This window comes from Anas acuta, chromosome 4 (assembly GCF_963932015.1).
Source record: "Anas acuta chromosome 4, bAnaAcu1.1, whole genome shotgun sequence".
Taxonomy (NCBI): domain Eukaryota; kingdom Metazoa; phylum Chordata; class Aves; order Anseriformes; family Anatidae; genus Anas; species Anas acuta.
In genome coordinates, this window is record NC_088982.1 from 318987 (window position 1) to 336431 (window position 17445).

General features: G+C 65.7%; 3 protein-coding genes across 7 annotated transcripts in view; 2 read left to right on the forward strand and 1 right to left on the reverse strand.

Annotated features, from left to right (window-relative positions):
• AUP1 (AUP1 lipid droplet regulating VLDL assembly factor) overlaps positions 1 to 17445 on the forward strand; it is a 134503-nt gene that overhangs the window by 8371 nt on the left and 108687 nt on the right. For 3 of the 4 annotated variants that reach the window (XM_068679420.1, XM_068679422.1, XM_068679423.1), the window contains one exon: positions 1623 to 1824. In XM_068679420.1, coding sequence (XP_068535521.1) covers positions 1623 to 1671 — 49 coding nt within the window. In that variant the 3' untranslated portion in view covers positions 1672 to 1824. Of the gene's footprint in view, positions 1 to 1622; positions 1825 to 17445 lie in introns of those variants that run through there. The other variant, XM_068679421.1, reaches the window with a different exon arrangement.
• On the forward strand, positions 1975 to 3641 carry LOC137855361 (BCL2/adenovirus E1B 19 kDa protein-interacting protein 3-like). Of its 2 annotated transcripts, none has more exons than XM_068679436.1 (5): positions 1975 to 2147; positions 2356 to 2473; positions 2548 to 2781; positions 2859 to 3008; positions 3263 to 3641. In XM_068679436.1, the coding sequence occupies exons 1-5, from the start codon at positions 2135 to 2137 to the stop codon at positions 3309 to 3311; spliced, it is 564 nt and encodes a 187-aa protein (XP_068535537.1). In that variant the 5' UTR covers positions 1975 to 2134; the 3' UTR covers positions 3312 to 3641. The 2 variants fall into 2 exon arrangements, with proteins under 2 accessions (XP_068535537.1, XP_068535538.1); XM_068679437.1 differs by having other exon boundaries at positions 2629 to 2781.
• The window catches only part of LOC137855362 (dedicator of cytokinesis protein 2-like), a 72682-nt gene continuing 59082 nt past the window's right edge, over positions 3846 to 17445 (reverse strand). The window contains exons 29-53 of the mRNA XM_068679438.1: positions 15166 to 15264; positions 14818 to 14912; positions 14188 to 14266; positions 13959 to 14059; positions 13703 to 13761; positions 12972 to 13120; positions 11962 to 12047; positions 11329 to 11485; positions 11017 to 11057; positions 10700 to 10790; positions 10488 to 10607; positions 9946 to 10035; positions 9711 to 9815; positions 8192 to 8333; positions 7962 to 8043; positions 7775 to 7859; positions 7460 to 7546; positions 6717 to 6893; positions 6506 to 6589; positions 6286 to 6423; positions 5936 to 6021; positions 5326 to 5476; positions 5030 to 5126; positions 4594 to 4727; positions 3846 to 4526 (exon numbers count right to left, since the gene is read on the reverse strand). Coding sequence (XP_068535539.1) covers positions 4437 to 4526; positions 4594 to 4727; positions 5030 to 5126; positions 5326 to 5476; positions 5936 to 6021; positions 6286 to 6423; positions 6506 to 6589; positions 6717 to 6893; positions 7460 to 7546; positions 7775 to 7859; positions 7962 to 8043; positions 8192 to 8333; positions 9711 to 9815; positions 9946 to 10035; positions 10488 to 10607; positions 10700 to 10790; positions 11017 to 11057; positions 11329 to 11485; positions 11962 to 12047; positions 12972 to 13120; positions 13703 to 13761; positions 13959 to 14059; positions 14188 to 14266; positions 14818 to 14912; positions 15166 to 15264 — 2625 coding nt within the window. The 3' untranslated portion in view covers positions 3846 to 4436. The remainder of the gene's footprint in view (positions 4527 to 4593; positions 4728 to 5029; positions 5127 to 5325; positions 5477 to 5935; positions 6022 to 6285; positions 6424 to 6505; positions 6590 to 6716; positions 6894 to 7459; positions 7547 to 7774; positions 7860 to 7961; positions 8044 to 8191; positions 8334 to 9710; positions 9816 to 9945; positions 10036 to 10487; positions 10608 to 10699; positions 10791 to 11016; positions 11058 to 11328; positions 11486 to 11961; positions 12048 to 12971; positions 13121 to 13702; positions 13762 to 13958; positions 14060 to 14187; positions 14267 to 14817; positions 14913 to 15165; positions 15265 to 17445) is intronic.

The following is a 17445-nucleotide window of genomic DNA, read 5'->3' on the forward strand; positions in this document are numbered from 1 at the left end:
CAGAGGAGGCCGGTGTTTGCCTGCTTCACCTCTTCCAAGCGTGTAGCCCATTGTTGTTCCTGGGAAACACCGGGTCTCCTGCACTGTCACCAGGCTTCTGGTTGTGGGGACTGGGTGGGATAGAAGCTGGTTGCCAGAAACACAGTTTCTGAGGAATGAGGCTTAGCAAAAAAAAAAAGGGGGGGGGGGATTTTGTTCTTTGGTGTAACATTTGAGTGATAGAAGTCATTGTGAGACTATGGATTTTGTTGAAAATAGTATTGATGCTGGGGAATGCTCGTTTTAGAAAAGAAGCTTGCTGTTTGGCATCAGGGATAGTGTAATCAATCTTAGCATAGCTGGAGAATACTAACAGAGAACAGGGAGGGAGTCTGACCTCTGTGCGTGGTCTGGATGAGGCAAGTACTGGGATGAGTGTCCAATTCTGGCGTGTGGTACTTTTTTTAGAAAAGATACTGAAAATTCAGGATAAGTTTGGAGAGGAGCCACAAAATAATACGAGGGGAAGTGAAGTCTGTTACGTTTACTGTAAATGAGCTGGCTCACTGTGTGTAATTATCTTCCTGGGTGAAGGAATCAGGCTCTTTAATCTGGCAGAGAAAAGCAGAATCGTACCTAATGCTTAGAAGTTGTAGGCTTATTTCTGAGAAGGAAATCTGTAATCAGTGGAATAAGCTTCCAGCAGAACCAATGGTTTCCTGGTGTCTAGGTGTCTCCAGGTGAGCCTGGCTGACTCCTTAGCAGATGGTAGAGATACCAGCCTTTGGTTCGGGCCGGAGTGATAAAAGGCCAACTGCTACAAGGGGAGGTTCCTGATCAGTAGGGTCTTGCAGTAAAGGGGAGATTCTGGTGCCGAGTTCAGGTGTAGCACTGAGCTTTGCTCCAGAGTGCTCGTGAGCGGATTCTGAAGACTCGGGGATCAGTTTAACCGTGGAGATCCTGTGGCTTTACCACAGTGTCGGTTTCTCCCTACTAGGGCTAGTTGAGGAAATTCCATGGCTGGATGTTGAAGCTAGGCAAATTCCAAGTGTCTGTATTGAAAGGGCTGGTCCCACATAACCGCGGGTAGCTCATTGTCAGCAGGAATTTAGAGGTCTGTTCTTCTGAAAGATCCCTTTAATTCAGGGCTCTTACAGTAGCCCTGTGGCTGCCCTAACAGAACGTGGCTGTTGTGCAGAAGGTTATGCTGCCTTTGGAGTTAGGGAGTTACAGAAGGGTTGGGGCAGGGACCTCCGGAGGTCTCCTGTTCCCGGTGCCTGCTCAGGCTGCCTCACCTAGAGCCTGCCCAGGACCATGTCCAGGAGGGGGGAGCACAGTGGGAGCCGGGTGGCCTGGCTGAGCGGAGGGGCTGGGGCGGAGGGGGAGGACGTGTGGCTGGGCCCCCGCGGATCCCCGAGGGCTCCCCTACCCGGCGCGGGCCTGTCCGTGCTGCTGCCGGGGCGGGCGGGGGGCGCTGCCCGGCGTTGTGCGGGGGTCCCGCGGTGCGACCCGCCCCGCCCTGCCTTGCCCTGCCCCGGGGCCGCCCCCGGCCCCGCGCCGGTTGCTGCGCGGAGCCTCCCGGCGGCGGGGGGGCTGCGGGCCGGGGCCGGTCCCGGGGTTCCCTGACCGCGCTTTCCCCGCAGGAGGTTCTCCGAGAAGCACGGCGCGGCGCGGGCCGGCGGCAGCCCCTGAGCGGAGCGGACGGGACCGGGACCGGGACCGGCACCGGGACCGGGAGCGGCGGCGGCAGCGCGGGGCTGGGGGGGCGCGGCCCGGCCCGGGAGGGGCTGATCCCGGCGCGGCGGGGCCGGGCGGCGGCAGCAATAAAACGGCGCAGGAAGCAAACGGCGGCGTGCGGGGACGGGCGGGGCGGGAGGGGCGGGGCCGGGGGCGGGGCGCGGGGCTCCGTGCAGCTCTGCACGCGCCGCGGCCGTCACCCGCCGCACGTAGGCGCCGCTTAAAGGGGCGATGCGGAGCGCGAGGCCGCCCTCAGCGCGGAGCCAGCGGGTGGGACCCAGCGGGCGGAGCCGGCGCCCTTTTAACGCGCGGGCTCCCGGTGCCGGTGGCTCTATTTACATGGGGAGGGCGTCACGTGACCAGTGGAGCCGCGGGGCCGGTGGCGGCGGGGGCTGAGCGCGGCGGGGACCCCGGGGCCATGGCGGACGGCGGTGCGCGGGGGGCGCCGGGCGGGGGGCGCGGCCCGGGGGGCGGGGGGGGTCCTGAGCCCAGCACGGGGGGTGCGGGCGGTCGTGGGGGGGGGGGGGGCGCGGGGCAGGTGCTGGGGGGCGCGGGGCGGGGCGGGGGGCGGCGGCCCCGGGGGTGCCGGGCGGGGGTCCGGGTCCGGGGTCCGGGCGCGGCGCTGACGGCTGCCCGCAGGCTCCTGGGTGCAGCTGCGGAGCGGCCCGGGGGGCGCCGACCCCGCGCCCTCCTCGTGCCACGCCGACGTGGAGCGGCTGCTGCTGGAGGCGCAGCTGGAGCCCGACGGCAGCGACGGGTGAGTGCCGGGCGGGCGGCGGGGCCGGGGCCGGGGCTGGGGGGCGCCCGGTGACCGGCGGGCTGTGTCCGCAGAGCCCCGGCGGCGCCGAGCCCCCCGGCCCGCGGCGAGGAAGGAGCGGGGCGGGCGGGTGAGCGGCCCCCTCCCCGCGGCAGGGCCCCCCCGGGCCGCCCGCAGCCCCTGCCGGGGACGGAGCCGGCCGCCCGCGCCCAGCGGGACGCACCGGAGGACGCCGAGCGGACGGGGCGACGCCTGCCCGCAGCCCTCGGCCGGGGCTGTGCCCGCTGCCCCGAGCAGCTGCCCGCGAGGTAAGGCCCGGCCGTGCCCCGCGCCCTCCCGCTGCGCCCGCCCCTCCTGCGCAGCCCCTAAGGCTCGCTCTCCCCAGGGACTTTGCCTTCGTGTGCTCCCCGCAGCCGGTGCTGTGGAGCCTGCCGGGAGGGGCGGTGGGCAGGAAGAAGAGGCTGTTCAGTTCCGAGCTGCTGCTGCTCTTCATCCCCTCGCTGCTGCTCAGCCACGTGCTGACGCTGGGACTGGGGTGAGTCTGCCAGGGCCAGAACCGACCCCCGGGTGCTGGCGGGGCGCAGCGCTGCTCTGCTGCTGGGGCCTCTGGCTGCCCTGGCAGGAGGCTGTCGCCCTGGGAGGGGAGGAACTCAGAACTCTCCTGCTCCTCCCTGGGAGCTCTCCCACCGCTTTTCCCAGCAGCTGCAGTCATCTTTGTGGCTGCTGCCTTCACGCCTCGCAGCCGGGCTCTCCCCAGGCAGGTTCCTTACAGTCTCTGTCTCCCATCAGGATCTACATTGGGAAGCGGCTGGCAGCCTCCTCAGCAAACCCGCTGTGAGGAGCCGGGCTCGGCGAGGGACAGGCGGCTCTGTCGCTCTGCTCAGCACGGAGGGAGCCTCGGTGCAGCCCCGCTGCTCACAGACGTCGTGTTGGTGGCACGAGGCGCCGTCTCTCCGTGCCCCTTCTTTACCCCGGCCTGGGGAGCCAGTCCGTGCCCTCCTTCGTAGCCAGGAACCCGCTGATGGCAGCTTCCTGCTGCAGGCAGCCCCGTCCCTCCCCGTCCCCTCGGTGTGGGTCTGGGTTCCTGCTGTTTAGTACAGAAGACTGTAAACGTGGCTCCTGAGCCTGCAACGCCAGGGGGAAATAAAAAGCCTGGTGCAGCTCCGCAGGCAGAGTGGCGAGCTGGCTGTCCCTGCGCGACACCTGGCACAGCCCCGCTGCTGAGAACGGGAGCCCCAGCACGTGGGGCTGCTTTGGGCTCTCCTCGCCACGAGGCCCGGCTCTGGAGCACGGTGTGATGCTGGGGCCCTGGGGGCAGGGACGAATGCTGCAGCGTGCGCTGGGTTTTGATGAACACTGCAGGGCACCTGGCTGACGAGTGGGTCCTTTATTAGTGGGCTCATGGCTGCAGCCTGCCCGCAGCAGGGAGGCAGGGGCCGTGCCGCTGGCCGCAGTGGTGCTAGCTCAGCACAGGTGGGGTTGTGAGGCTGGATACCAGCAGGGGAGGTGGCACTGCACAGGGTACGGCGCTGCCCAGGCTGTGCTCACCAACCTGGCTCCTGTGCGATCATGGCCAGGGCCAGAAGTGTCCATCCCAGTGCTATGGGATGGGGGGGACAGCAGAGGGAGGGTATGGGGGGGCTCAGCACAGGCTAGCAGGGAGCTTTCCGGCTCGCTCTGTGCCAGGGTGGTGGCGGTGGTGGGATGGCAGTCCTCTTGGCAGCCTGCAGGCAGGGCACTGGGGGGCTGTGTGGGGGAGGCAGCAGGGCCGGGCCAGGTCTGAAGCAGAGCAGTGGTCGGGGGGTCCCAGCTGGGGTCCCAGGCCGAGGGCAGCAGCACCTCAGGGTGCACGGGGTGTCCCGGAGCCACACGGGTGCTTCTGGTGTGAGTGCTGTGGGAGAGGCAGGGGGGTGGCCGGGGCAGGGCCCTGTGCTCCGGCCCCCACGGGCAGGGCAGGGACGGCTCAGAGCTGTGACAGCCGCTTGGACTTCGGTGGTGGCGGTGGGGGTGACTTCAGCCCCCTGCTTCCATCCGCTGTTGGTGACGGCAGCGCCTGCGAGCAGAGGGGGTGGTTACGGGGGGCAGGGGCCGGGCCGGGCCGGGGCAGGGCCGTGCGGTACCTTCCCCCCGCTGGCAGCATCGCTCTGCTCCAGGAAGGCCTCGTACACCGTGGGGCTGATCCTGCGGGGCAGCGGCGGGGCCTTGCTCGCGCTCTTCACACGGCCGCCAAAGCCCGTGGGGGACGGGGACAGCGCTGTGGAGGAAGGCAGGCGGGCTGGGCAGTGCGGCCGGCACAGCACCGGGGGGGCCCGGGCCTGCTCCGGGGGCCCTGGGCTGCCCGTGGCCACCCCCGGGAGCGAGGGCCCAGTGCTGAGGGGCTGGGGCTGCAGCCCTGCTCTCAGGGGTTGGACATCAACGAGGCTGTGGGGCTGGGGAGGTGCCCCCCGGCTGCAGGGGATGGGAAGGCTGCGGGGCTGGGGGTACCTGCGGGGCTGGGGGTACCTGCGGGGCTGGGGGTACCTGTGGGGCTGGGGGTACCTGCGGGGCTGGGGGTACCTGCGGTGCTGGGCTCGCGGCTCGGTGGCGGCTGTTTCCCATCGCAGCTGCCCAGGCTGCTCTCGCTCATGTTGCGGGACAGTCTCCGCTTGTCATCCTGGGGCAAGGAGAGGGGGCTCAGTGCCCGGGGGGCAGGACCACGGCCCGGGAGCGCAGGAGCCTCTGGCAGGGCACGATGCTCCCCAGCCCCCTGTCTGCAGGGCTCTGGGCCCCACACGCCTCCAGCTCTGCCCCTGCTCCCCTCCGTCAGCCCGGAGGCAACAGGGAGGCTGCAGGGCTGTGCCGGGCACCATCACCTTGGGCTCTGGCAGCTCCGGGACAGACAGGCGCGTCTCCTGCCGCCAGTACCCAAAGAAGGTGCTGGAGCGGTTCTCCTTGCGCTCGCTCCTGCGGTCCTCGCCCTCGGCAGTGCGTGGGGCAGGCTTTGGGGTCGGGGGTGTCTCCGTGCTGCAGAGAGACCGGGGTTGGTGAGCGGCCAGTGCAGGGGAGTGGGAGCGGGGCCGTGCTGCTCACCAGCCGGGCCACAACCAGGCACGGCCGCCCTGAGCCAGGCACCAGCGCCGACCCTGGCAGAGCTCAGCAGCGGGGTGGGACCTCAGTGTTGAGGTGGGACCAAGAGGGAGAGGCACGGGTGGCTCAGGGACAGCGGTGTCCAGGTGAGCTGGGAGGGCTGCGTGTGGTGTGTCTGCTCTGTGTCCTCCCGATGGGATGGGGGTGGCATGGTGGGATGGGCCCCCAAGATGTGGCTCAGCATAAAGCACCAAGGAAGGAAGCTGGGTGGGCACTGTGCTGGGGCAGGAGGGAGGGAAGCGCGTGGTGCCCCGCGGAGTGGGAATGGCTCAGGGCTGTGGGGAAGGCAGGGGGTAAGGCAGGGCCACCAGCGTTCCTCCCCAACACCGCACTCGCCTGTCTCCAGCGTGGCTCAGCCGGTCCCAGTCTGGTCCCCAGGCTGCAGAGCGGGGTCGCCCACTTCGCCGGTCCTCGAAGGAGATCTGAGAGCGCCGGGGGACCGAGAGCCAGGAGGGGTGAGGCACGGAGCCTCTCACCCTTCTCGCCCCTCCTGGTTGCGGTGCTACCCAGCGGCAGTCGTCCCTGCTCCCAGGGCAGGCAGAGCCCCTGTGCTCCCGCACGCACGCTGCCCCCAGCCCCGCTGCTGCTGCAGCTGTGGCCTTATCGGGCCCAACCCGCGGCCCCAAGACGTGGGGCACCTCCTGCAGCAAGCCCCTGCGGGTGCCACGCGCTGCCCTGGCACTCACCATCTCCCGCACACCGTACTGGCTCTCCACCTTGGCCCGCAGCTGCACAAAGCACTGCTCCATGCGCTCGTGGAAGGGCCGCAAGTCCTCCGTCACCTTCCGCTTGTGGATCCGGATCCCCTCTGCCAACAGCGGGATCTGCAGGAGAGGAGGGCACGGGTCTGGCTGGGATCGTGGGGTCCCCGGGCCAGGGCTGCTGGCGGGGTGCCACAGGCGGTACCTGCCAGGCAATCAGGTCCTTCAGCTTGTCGATGTTCCCCTGGTCCTCGGGGTGCTCCTTCAGGTATGACTCCTGGAAGAAGGCCTGCAGCGAGCCCGGCTCAGTCCCGCTGGTGGCTGCCACGGGCACAGGGTGGTGCTGGTGCCCTGTGCTCTGTCCCCACACCAAGAGCACCGGCCCGGGGCAGCACCCGCACGGCCTCAGTCCTCACCGTCTCGTACTTGGCGAAGCCGCCCATGACAGCGGGGTCCACGATGCCGTTGAGCAGCATGGAGAGGGGGTTGACAGGCAGGCTGGGGTCGTTCTGGTGCCGGTTGATCTCACTCAGAATCTTCTCGTTTGTTTTCATCATGGTCTCGATGGCGTTCTCCAGCGGGGAGATGATGTTCTGTGCCCAGGGAGGGGGGGTCAGCAGCTGCCTGGCCTGCAGCCTTGCCCTCCCCAGCCCCGGGGCTGCACATCTCACCCCGGGGGCCCCAAGAAGCCCCTCGAGCCTCTGGCACTGAGCTGGTGGCCTGCGGGGACGCGCTGTGTGGGTCCCTGGCTCCGGGCTGCCTGCAGGGTTCTCACTGCAGGCGCGAGGCTGCAGCCCAGGTGCCAGCGTGGCAGGGGCAGCTCCGTGGGGAGCTTACGGAAACGTCGTTGGCACTGTGGGGGCCGCTGTGCAACAGCAGTGAGCACCCCGGGGACGCTGTGTGACAGCAGTGAGCACCCCGGGGACGCCGTGTGACAGCACTCGTGCTGCTGGAGAGGGGCTCTGCAGCAGAGCGGTGCCACAGCCCAGATTGCGTGCTGCCTGCATTCACTGCCGCAGCACCCGGCCCCCTGGGCTTTGGGCTCCCCCACTCTGACCAAGGGGTAAAAGCCATGAGCGGAGCCGCTGGCTGGGCAGGGGGCAGCCCGGGAAAGGGGTGCCTGGGGATGGCCCCGCTCCCCTCGCAGCCCCCTCCTCACCGTGGTAGTGGTGGTCACCACGAACCAGCGCAGGATGCCAGGCAGGGGGTAGGCTGTCACGAAGGTCGTCCGCTCAATCCACATGTTCTGCGGGCAGGGCAGCAGTCACCGCACCGCCCTGCTCCCCGTCACCACAGGGTGCCCCCGGCCACCCCACGGGGTGGGGGGCTCCCACACGGGGCTGCCGCCTTCCCCATCCCAGGACCAGAGCCCCCTGTCCCTCTGCATCCCCTTGAGACCTGGCTCCTCTCAGGGCCCCTGCAGCTCTGTCTTTCCCCCCGTCCTGGGGTCCCGGCAGCCCCCAGAAGCACTCACTGCAAATTCGTTGTCTGGATCCTTTGGGCCTTTCTTGAAGGGCCGCGAGTAGCTGAACTTCTGGACGTGGTTGGCCTTGTAGAAGCTGCAGAGGAGGGAAGGGACAGGGCACAGAGACGTGTGCAGGGGAAGACGTCCCCGTGGTGTCCCACCCCCGTGGTGCACCCGTCCCTGCCGGGGGACTCACTTGGTGATCTGCTCCGGGATGCTCCGGTCCTTGAACCGGACCTTGGCTTCCTCCACCGGCTGCACGGTGAAGCACTGGATGTCTGCGGGAGTGAAGGAGCCTCAAGGGCTGAGGGGCTGGGGCTGCAGGGGAGAGGGGATGGGGGGTGTGCGGGAGGTGCTGCGGGACCCGCGTGGGGATGAGGGCCCAGGGAGCCGCCCGCCCTGCCCATGCCCACGCTGCCAGGATACACTGCCCCGGGGAGCCAGTGATGTCGGGGCCGGGCGGAGATGTGGTCTGCAGCTTCTCGGCGTTGGGGAAGGGGCTCAGCAGCCGCATCTCAAAGTCCTCCCGGCGCTCGTACTCCTTGCCCCGGTAAATGAAGACTTTGTTCTGTGGGAGGAAGGGCAGTCGGTCCCAGCACGCTGTGAGTGGGGCTGGGGGCCCCCCTGTGCTCGGGCTGCAGTGAGCGCCGATGTGCACGGGTGGGTGCAAGTACCAGCAAGGCTGAGCCTCCAACCGAGGGGGAAACCCCTTCTTGGAAAGAAAATCCCCTAACCCAACAGCTGGAGAAAAATGGAATTAAAGGGTAGCTGGCTGTGGCAGCTGGGGCTCTGGAGGGAAGCTCTTTGCTCGGGTGCACAGTGACCAGGTCTGCAGTCAGTGGATACAGAAACCCACCCAGGAGGCAGCAAGGAGACCTTGGAAATGGGGTTGACCTTGTGAAAAATGATGCAGCTCTTGCTGTGGCTGGAACAGCAGAGTAGCAAAATAAGCACCAACACTTCAGCTGGAAGAAGCGCACCAAGCATGCAAACTGATGCCCAAGCAGACTAAAAAATGTAAGAAAAGTAAAAGGAGTGAATGGAGCTGAAACACTGCCTTGCTCTCACTGGGGGACGCTGGATGCCAGCACAGGGGAACAGCAGGGTGCTGAGGAAACCACTGCCCGAAGGCCTCCCATTCTCCCTAAACCTGTGCTGCTGGCAGGGACGTGGAGGGGCAGTGGGGATGCTCTGGGAGGTACCTGAATGCGTTCACGGGTAGCACAGACATCTCTGCACCCCAGACAGGTACAGCACAAATCTGCCTATGCGCCCAGGCAGTGTGGTGCAGACACAACTTCCCCGCGTGCTGCAGCCACGAGGTAGCGCAGGTACAGCTGCTGCAGGTGGAGCACCAGGACCAGCGCTCTGGGCAGAGATGGGCCAGCAGAGGTACAGCCCTGCCAAGGGCACTGCCCAGGGCCTTCTCTGGCATGTGCTAGTGAGAACCGCAGCTTTTCATGCCATGTGTTTCCTTCGTAAGTGCTGCACCCCAAAGCAAGCTGGGGTGAGCTCCAAGGAGCTCCCGCTCACCTCATCCCTCAGGACCATGTCTCCATCCCCATCCCCATCCCCATGTGCTGCCAGACCTCCACTAGATCACAGAATCACAGAATCGTAGGGGTTGGAAGGGACCTCAAGAGATCATCGGGTCCAAGCCCCCTGCCAAAGCAGTTCCCTAGAGCAGGCTGCCCAGGTAGGTGTCCAGACGGGCCTTGAATATCTCCAGAGGAGACTCCACAACCTCCCTGAGCAGCCTGATCTCTCCAGGCCACAGGGACCATCTTGTTGCTGCCATCCTGGTGAGGAGCAGGGACAGCTCTGGGGCTCTGCTTGCAGGGACAATGCCCTGAAATGGCCACAGCTGCTGGCCAGAGCTGGCCGTGGGCAGGGCACAGCACATCGCTGCGGAGCCCAGGCTGAGCACAGCAGCCAGGAGACTTACCCGGAGGAAGGTGGGGAAGCCTTGCCCGTAGTAGCCCACAGCAAAGTAGTCTGGGCTGGGCCGCAGCACCTTCAGGATATTCTCGTAGAACTTGGCTTCCCGCTGCTGCAAGGGGAGATGGCGCTGGAGGGGTGCAGGAGCCCCGCAGCCCCCCCTGCCCTGCCCACTGGCACAGTGCCCCCAGCCCAGACCCCGCTCCGCTCCATCGCCCACCCCAGCCCAGCCGGGCACTCACCAGGATCTCACTCAGCATCTCGTAGTCAAAGATTTCGCTCTCGTACTGCTCTGCCAGCTCCTTGCAGATGTGGATGGCCTCCTCCCACATCTGCAGCAGAGGGGCCAGGGTGTGGGGTAAGCTGGGGTGGGAAGGGGACTGGGTGCTTCCAGGGCACACAGCCTCTTCTGCAGGGTAATGGCAGCTCTGCTCCTGCACGAGGAGCAGGATGGGTCCCCGGCGTGCTGCAGCAGGGCTCACCTCCTGCCATCGTCAGCCACGGTGCCCCCTGCCAGGCCAACCCCCTGTGGGGTGCCAGAACTCCCCACATTTCCCCAGGGCCAGGGCTGAGGCTCGTACAGGATGGGGGAATCGAGAGCTGGGGGGTTGCAGGGATGAGCCGTCCAGTCCCAGCTCACTGCCTCCTGCCTGGCACAGGGCAGCTCCAGCCCAACCCCAGCAATAGGGCAGGGACACCCTGCCCACAGGGGGCTTGGAGGAGGGCGGCGATGGGGGGGAGCTGGGATGGCCGGGGGGCTGCAGCTGCCCCACGCTGCGCTCACCTTGCCCTGGTCGAAGTAGTTGATGATCTGGTTGTAGAGAGCCTCCTTCAGCTGCCGCTGGGTGTGCAGGCTGGGGCTGTGCAAGCCCTGCATGGGCGCCGTGTTCGCCTCATCCGACCACTGTGCGGGGCAGCAGCAGCAGCGGGGTCACACAGAGCCCTGGGGACCCCGAGGCACGTGGCAGCCCCCGGCCCCCACCCACCGTGCCGCACCTTGAGGAGCCTGGCGTGCAGCAGCAGCGTGTAGGCTCCCTCCGTGTAGTTCTCGTAGCTGATGTGCAGGTCCCTCAGCTTGTACAGGTACCTGGGAGCAGGGCGCCACGTGCCGGGCATGATGCCGGGGAGGAACAGCCCCGGCACCCTGCCCTCCGGCCACTCCACCTTCCTCCCCCCATGCAGGGGCTGGGGCAGGCGGGGTGGGGGCAGCTCAAGGATGGGGACCCCCTGGCTGATGCTGGGCGCCTTCCTGTGCTTGCCAGCTCCATCGGAGCAGCGGACGGTGCCGGGGGTCTCCCTGGGGCAGCGCTCACCTGATGTACATGGCCTGGCGGTCGATCTCCTTGTAGAAGTTCTGGGGAAGAGCAGGCATTAGAGCGGCCCCAGGGGGCTCCCAGCACAGCCCCCGTGCTCCCCAGCTCCGGGTTACGCTGCCAGCAGGACCCAGCCCAGCAGACACCAGGCTGCCCTTGGCAGTGCAGGGCTGCGTGGTGCTGCCCAGCCTGGCACCCTGCGCACCCCAGCTCTGCTGTGCTGGGGCTGCTGCAGACCCCACGGGTATTCAGGGGGACGTGGGGCTGAGCACAGCCGGCCCCAGGAGCTGGGGTCACGGGGTGGGCACCCACCAGGAGGTTGACGGTGCAGCTCATGCTGTAGGTTTTGTTCTCGTCGTTCATAACCGCCCGGTAGTCGAGGAGCCGCTCCAGGAGCCCCGTTACCAGTGCCACAAAGTTCTCCCCAGGCTTGGCCAGCTCAGGGTGACCCTGGCAGCAGCTGAGCAGGCTGGGGAGCAGAGGAGGCGATGGGTCTGGCTGCGTGCTCAGCTCCGCAATGCCCCAGCTTAGCTGTACCCGAGGGGCGGGTGCCAGGCCCCCCCACAAGGGACAAAACAGCACCGCTGGGTCGGCGGCCAGCCAGCAGCCGTGCTGCCCCCAGCAGGCACGGCAGGGACTGGGGAGAGACCCAAATGCCCCAACCACCCGCACACCGGGCTGAGATGGGCACCGTGGGGCAGGAGCAAAGCCAGGGCAGGGCGGGGACCGGGGGGGGCTGGCTGGAGCTGCTGTGGTGCACGAGGGCACACGTTGCTCCCCGGGCACAGCCTCTTCCCTCAGATCCAGCGCCCCAGGAGGTGCGCCCTGGGTCAGAGCACAGCGCGGAGGAGTGGGGTGGACAAGATGCAGCTGGTGCAGGGGTGCAGAGCATTGCAAAGGGTCGGTCGCAGAGGGAAGGGCATGGTGCAGGTGCTGCACACTCACATGCTCTCAAAAAGCTGCTTGTACTGCTCATCTCCCCGGCCACCCTCCACCTCGCTGTCCAGCTTGCGCAGGATCTCATCCTCGAACTGCAAAGATACAGAGGTGAGGGTGTCCCACGAACCGAGGATGTGCTGAGCTCAGCCCCAGGCTGCCACGGCCACAGCTCTGCAGGGCACAAAGCAGCGGCACCAGGAGAGGGTGGCTGTGGGGCTGGAGCCAGCTTGGGCCACGCAGGCAGCCCAGGGCTCAGCTGCTGCGGGCGGCTCTCCCAGGGCTGCCCAGCTCGGTCCCCCTGCCCAGCTCCCACGGGCTCCCAGTTGCTCCCCAGGTCCTGCTCCTTCCTCATTGCCACCTCCCAGCAGCCTGGGCCCCTGCTGCAGCCTGGGGCATCCCAGTGCTGTGGAGAGGATGGTGTCCCGGGGATCTCTGGGCTCTGCCCCGTGCCCCCTAAAGCCGCTGCCTGCCCTGCTGGGGGTCAGGGCTGTACCTGCCGGGGTCCCCCACCCGCCAGCTGAAGCTTAGCCTTGGGGTTTGTGCTGCAGCTGCTCCCAGTGGACTCTGAAGCCTGCACATGCACAGCACGGGACATGAGAGCATGGCTCTGGGGGTCCCAGCCCTTCTTCCACAGGACGTCCCACAGGGAGGTGGGCTTCCAGCTCAGAAAAGACCCAATCACAAATCGGAAAAACCTTTTGCACAGAGGAAACTCACAGCAGCTCAGGAAGAGTGTGCCAATATGGGAGGTTTATACAGACCTCTCCCCTCCTGCCGTGCTCTTGTTTCCAGCCAGTGCTGGGACCCGCTGAGTGCACACAACCTGGCCTGTCCCTGCTGCTCACGGGGAAATGCTCGGCACCACCCTGAGGTGGGAGCCCCTGGCCCCAGCCCCTCCCTGCTGCAGCCGCACACCCCAGGAGCCCCCACCCATGCCACAGGGATGGTGAGCCCGGGCGAGAGGCAGGATCCAGCCGCGTTGGCGTCCCCAGCCCCGCCTGGCCCTGGGCACCCACCCGGCTGAAGCTGGCGGTCAGCTGGTACTCGCAGAGCATCATGTCGAAGAAGATGGGGATGGTGGACTTGCGCAGCTCCAGCTCCGGCACAAGCGTCATCTCCAGGATGGGGCCGACCATGCCCGGGATGAACTCGATCTTGCGATGGCCTGGGGAGGGCACGGAAGGCTGCTCTGCCTAGGCACTCGCAGCCTGTGCCCAGGAACAGGCAGCGGTGTGTGGAAGAGGCCGGGGAGCGGCGGTGGGAGAGGTCTGCGCACCCAGTGCTGGTGGCAGGGAGGTCGCGCTGTGTGGCCAGGACAGCACAACCAACACCCGGCTATGGGGCCGACAGCTGGGGCTGTGCTGGTGACCCAGAGGCACTGCACAGGCAAACAACACACACAGAAGCCTGGCACTGCTCTGTGGTTCCACACGCAGGAGACATCATCCCAGCACAGCCCCTTCCCCAGCCCATGCCCGATGCTGCACTGGGGCTGCGCCGTGCCACTCGGCACAGAGCCACGGACAGACGCCAGCCCCGGCGCGGGGACACTGCTGGCTGGGAGAGTGTCCTCAGGACCACGGGTTGGCACATCCCACAGCATCCCATGGGGCACATGGCTGCAGCCTCCCATGCCCCACACTTGGACTATTCCACTCCCCAGCACCCGTTCTGGGGACAGAGGTGACCAACGCCAGCCTGCAGAGACTCTCCAAGCCCCTTCATTGCTGGCAACACCACGGCTCACCTAGGTTGTACCACATGTCCCGAATGGCAGCTCCAATCTTGGCTCTCATGTCCCCGTACCTGCCAGGATGGGGGGTGGTTAGCATCACTCTGCAGCTGGGCACGGTCCATGGCATGTCAGCTTCCAGGCCAGGAGGCCATGCACAGCCTGAGCGGCTCATCCCCAAATCCCTGCCTGCACAGCACGGCTGCAGGCTGGGGCTGGAGCCTCAACCCGAGCGGCAGAGCTCGGGCAGGCGGGGGCAGGAGTGACTCACTTGGCCAGGATGCTGGTGCGCTTGGCCTGGGAGAAGTTCTCCAGCTGCAGGGAGTCCTGGGTGAGGAAAGCCACGGCCAGGTGGAAATAGTTGTTCCAAAGCTGCAGTGAAAATGGGGACAAGTGCCAGGTGGGGTGGCACAGGGGGAGCTGGGGCTGGATGCAGCAGCCCCGCAGGCTGGGCATGTCCCCTGCAGCCCCCATCGGGGGTGGGGGTGGTGCCCCCTTACCTGCAGCTCGAAGCTGCTGCTGCTCAGGAACATCTCCGTCAACGTCATGGCAAACTGGTTGATGGCGCGCAGGAACTCCCTGCAGGAGCACCCGCAGCATGGGCGCTGAGTGGGGGGTGGCCACGCTGCCGGACCCCCCACCCACCAGCAGCAGGGGGGAGCAGGGCTGGCGGCCCCCGGCCACGGGAGGCGAGAAACAGGGGCAGGTGGGGGCAGCCTGGGGCACCACCAGCTTCCCCCAGGGGCTGGGGCTCTCAGCGTGCTCCTGCCCCCGTCCCCGTGGCACCGCATCCCTTCTGCCCACCGTGCTGCAGCCAGGGGCTGCACGGGTGCACCCGCTTGGAGGTAGGAACAGACACGTCCCTGGCATCCCAACTTCAACCCCAGCACAGCTGCTGTGCGCAGACACCCAGGGAAGGAGGGATGGGGTGTCTGCCAGCAGCTCCCCCCTCCCCCAGGACCCCACAGCATGCCCATGGGGATGGAGAGAGCAGCTCCTGTTCCTGGGCTGCTCGAGACAGACGTGGGGGGCCAGGGCAGCCTCAGGCAGTGTCTGCGTGCCCCAGCAAGGTGCCCCAGCTCTCACACCCAGCCCCAGCACCGGGGTCCCTCCCAGCCCAGGGTCCTCACCGGTTCTGCACCATGTTCATCACCATCCAGTCCGAGGGGTACACCGTCTTGCCGATCAGGTCCTTGAAGAGGATGAAGGTCTCCATGAGGAAGTCCTGCCAAAGAGAGGAGATGTTGGGGGCTGGGGCTCAGCCGTGATGCTGTGCTGAGTGCCAGGGCCAGGAGTGAACGGCCACCCAGCAGTGGGGACGCGAGCGGTGCCGGTGGCCAGGGCGGTGACAGCAGTGCCAGGTGCCCTGCTGCGGGCAGGGTGGTGGGGCCAGCGGGATGTCCCTCTGGAGGGTCAGAGTGGAGATGCCCGGTGCCCCCTGCCATGGCCCAGGTCTCGCTGCGTGGGGCAGCACTCACCATCAGCTCAGCCCGGGAGGGGAACGCCTGGATGTAGGAGCTGTAGTGGTCCTTGTCCATCTGGCTCAGGATGGCAGCCATGCAGGCCACGTAGTGACTCTGAGGAGGGAGCAGCTGGGTCAAGCACTGCCATGGCCAGTGTCGAGGGGGCCCCGTGAGCCCACTCAGGCTCCTCCAGCCATCCCCACTCCGAGGCCCCACTCCCTGCCTCTCCAGACCTCTCCTTGTGCCCCACTCAGCCCTGGCTCCCTCGTCCCTTTGTCTCCGCTCTCTGCACACCCCGCTCCCAGGGTGGGACAGCCCTGTCAACCACCATGGTGCTGCAGAGAACATGGACATAACCATAATATATCTGTGGTAGCATAAATCTGTGGGTTTAAAGTGAATTAAAGGTAATATGTAAGTGCATTTTTAGAATGGCAAGCAGCTTCCTTCTGTGCCTTTAGTGAAGGGTCCCAAACTGAGCTGTGCTCCCGCTCTGGGAGCTCACAGCCCTGTTATGACACGAGCAGGGCAGCTGTAGCAAAGGCTGACCAGGATTCCCATTCTGCACGGTGAGAAAGGTTGTGCTTGATCTTGGACTTGTGCTCTGTTGCATTGTTCATGAAACAAGAGAGGAGCAGGTGGCAGAGAGCAATGCCCCACCTGCTGCTCACCAAAGCCTTTCATCTTCCCTTTAGTCTATTATAAATGCAACATTTTCTTGATGATGCTTCTAACGTAAAATCTGAGTCTGCAGTAGACTTTAAAGCACTTTGAATACTGACTTGTTAAGAGGAGCTTTGGTCTGGGGACAAAGCCAGTGGAAACTCCCTGATGGATGCTCAGTGTTAAAAGCCTGAGAGCTGATGGGGTTGGAGCTCCCGATCACTGAACGAGGAAGTGTTGCTCGATCTCCAGGATCATCTTGAGCTCTGGTCACTCAGCTGCTGGCCAGCACGCAATACCAGGCTCGGAGAGGCACTTCAAAGCATTTCTTCCCAAAGGCTGCCTGCCACCAGGCACAAAGGACTGCTCCCTGCTGGGGTGGTCTGCAAGAGGACGCCACCGAGCCCGCACCTTGGGTGCATGCCAACAGCTCCAGGCCCTCGCGAGCCATTTGGGGAGGCTGTGACTTGGAGCCACCCCGTGCACAGCAGCACCAGGGACACACCAGCCCTGCCCCAGCCCCACAACACGCAGCAACACAGCCGGTGTGCTGGGAAGCTGGCTGCTCTGAGCGCCAGCCGCAGCCACAAGGGTGCCACAAAGAGAGAAACGCGTTCCTGGGGAAAATACAAACCAGCCCGGCTGCCCTGCGAAGTGCCATTGTGAGCAGGGGCCATGCACAGCCCAGGGCAACTTCAGGGCAATGGAGAACCCTGCACAGCTGGTGCTGAGCGAGGACAAACGCTTGGCCACGCAGCTGCATGACACCTCCTGGGTTTCGGCAGCATCCAGCACGGCCCATTCTTGGCTGTTCAGCCAGAAAGCTCTCCCTGCCCTGGTAGCTGGGAAAAGGCAGCTCTTGCTGAGGAGGATGCATCATTTGGCAGGCTCAGAATGAATGAAGGTGGCTTAGTGTCACTGGCAGGGCCCGTGGGTGGTTTCAGGGGTAACCTTTCCTCTGCGGCTGCCGTGCTGCCCCCAAGGAAAGGAAGCAGCACAGGGAATTACCTTGTGAAAAGCAAACGAATGAAATGCCATGAATCCCAATCCTTTTTTAGCATCAAAGTGAAGCTACAGACCCAAAATGTCCCTGCTGAAGGCCGGCACACAGCAGGGTCAGCAGCACCTGCACATGGGGCAGCCGTGCAGGCACGTGGCAGCAGTGCTGCAGGGACACTCCGGTCACCAGCTGCCCGCGTGGCCGAGCGGGCACAGCTCGGCTGCAGAGCTGGGGTCAAGCCTCTGCTCACCGAGCAATGCTGCTGCCCCAGCCCCAGCCAGGCCCACTCCCAGACCAAGTGCTGCCAAAGCCAGGGCTGCCACAAGCCCACCCACGTCCCCAAGTGTGGCCGTGTGGTGCCACAGAGCTGTCTGGGCAGGCACACTGCTCACAGGGGGCAGGAGCAGCTCGTTCCTTCCCGGGGGGCCATTTCACACGCACCAGCCGCAGTGGATGTCACCCAGCATCGCTGCAGGGCTGCACGAGCCTCGCACCTCATTGCCCCAGGGGGAAGGCCGGCAGTGCCCCAGGGGCAACGTGGTGCAAGGCAGGAAGGATGGGAGGAAACTTTCGTACGGGCTGGTCTATGCTAGGGATTTGATGGGATTAGTTCAGTCACCTGAAAGCAGCTG

Excerpts from the sequence above, each read along its gene's own strand:
- LOC137855361 (XM_068679436.1), top strand. Across the intron at positions 2,782-2,858 it reads CCCGAGCAGCTGCCCGCGAG|GGACTTTGCCTTCGTGTGCT; the intron begins GTAAGGCCCGGC and ends CGCTCTCCCCAG. Across the intron at positions 3,009-3,262 it reads GTGCTGACGCTGGGACTGGG|GATCTACATTGGGAAGCGGC; the intron begins GTGAGTCTGCCA and ends GTCTCCCATCAG.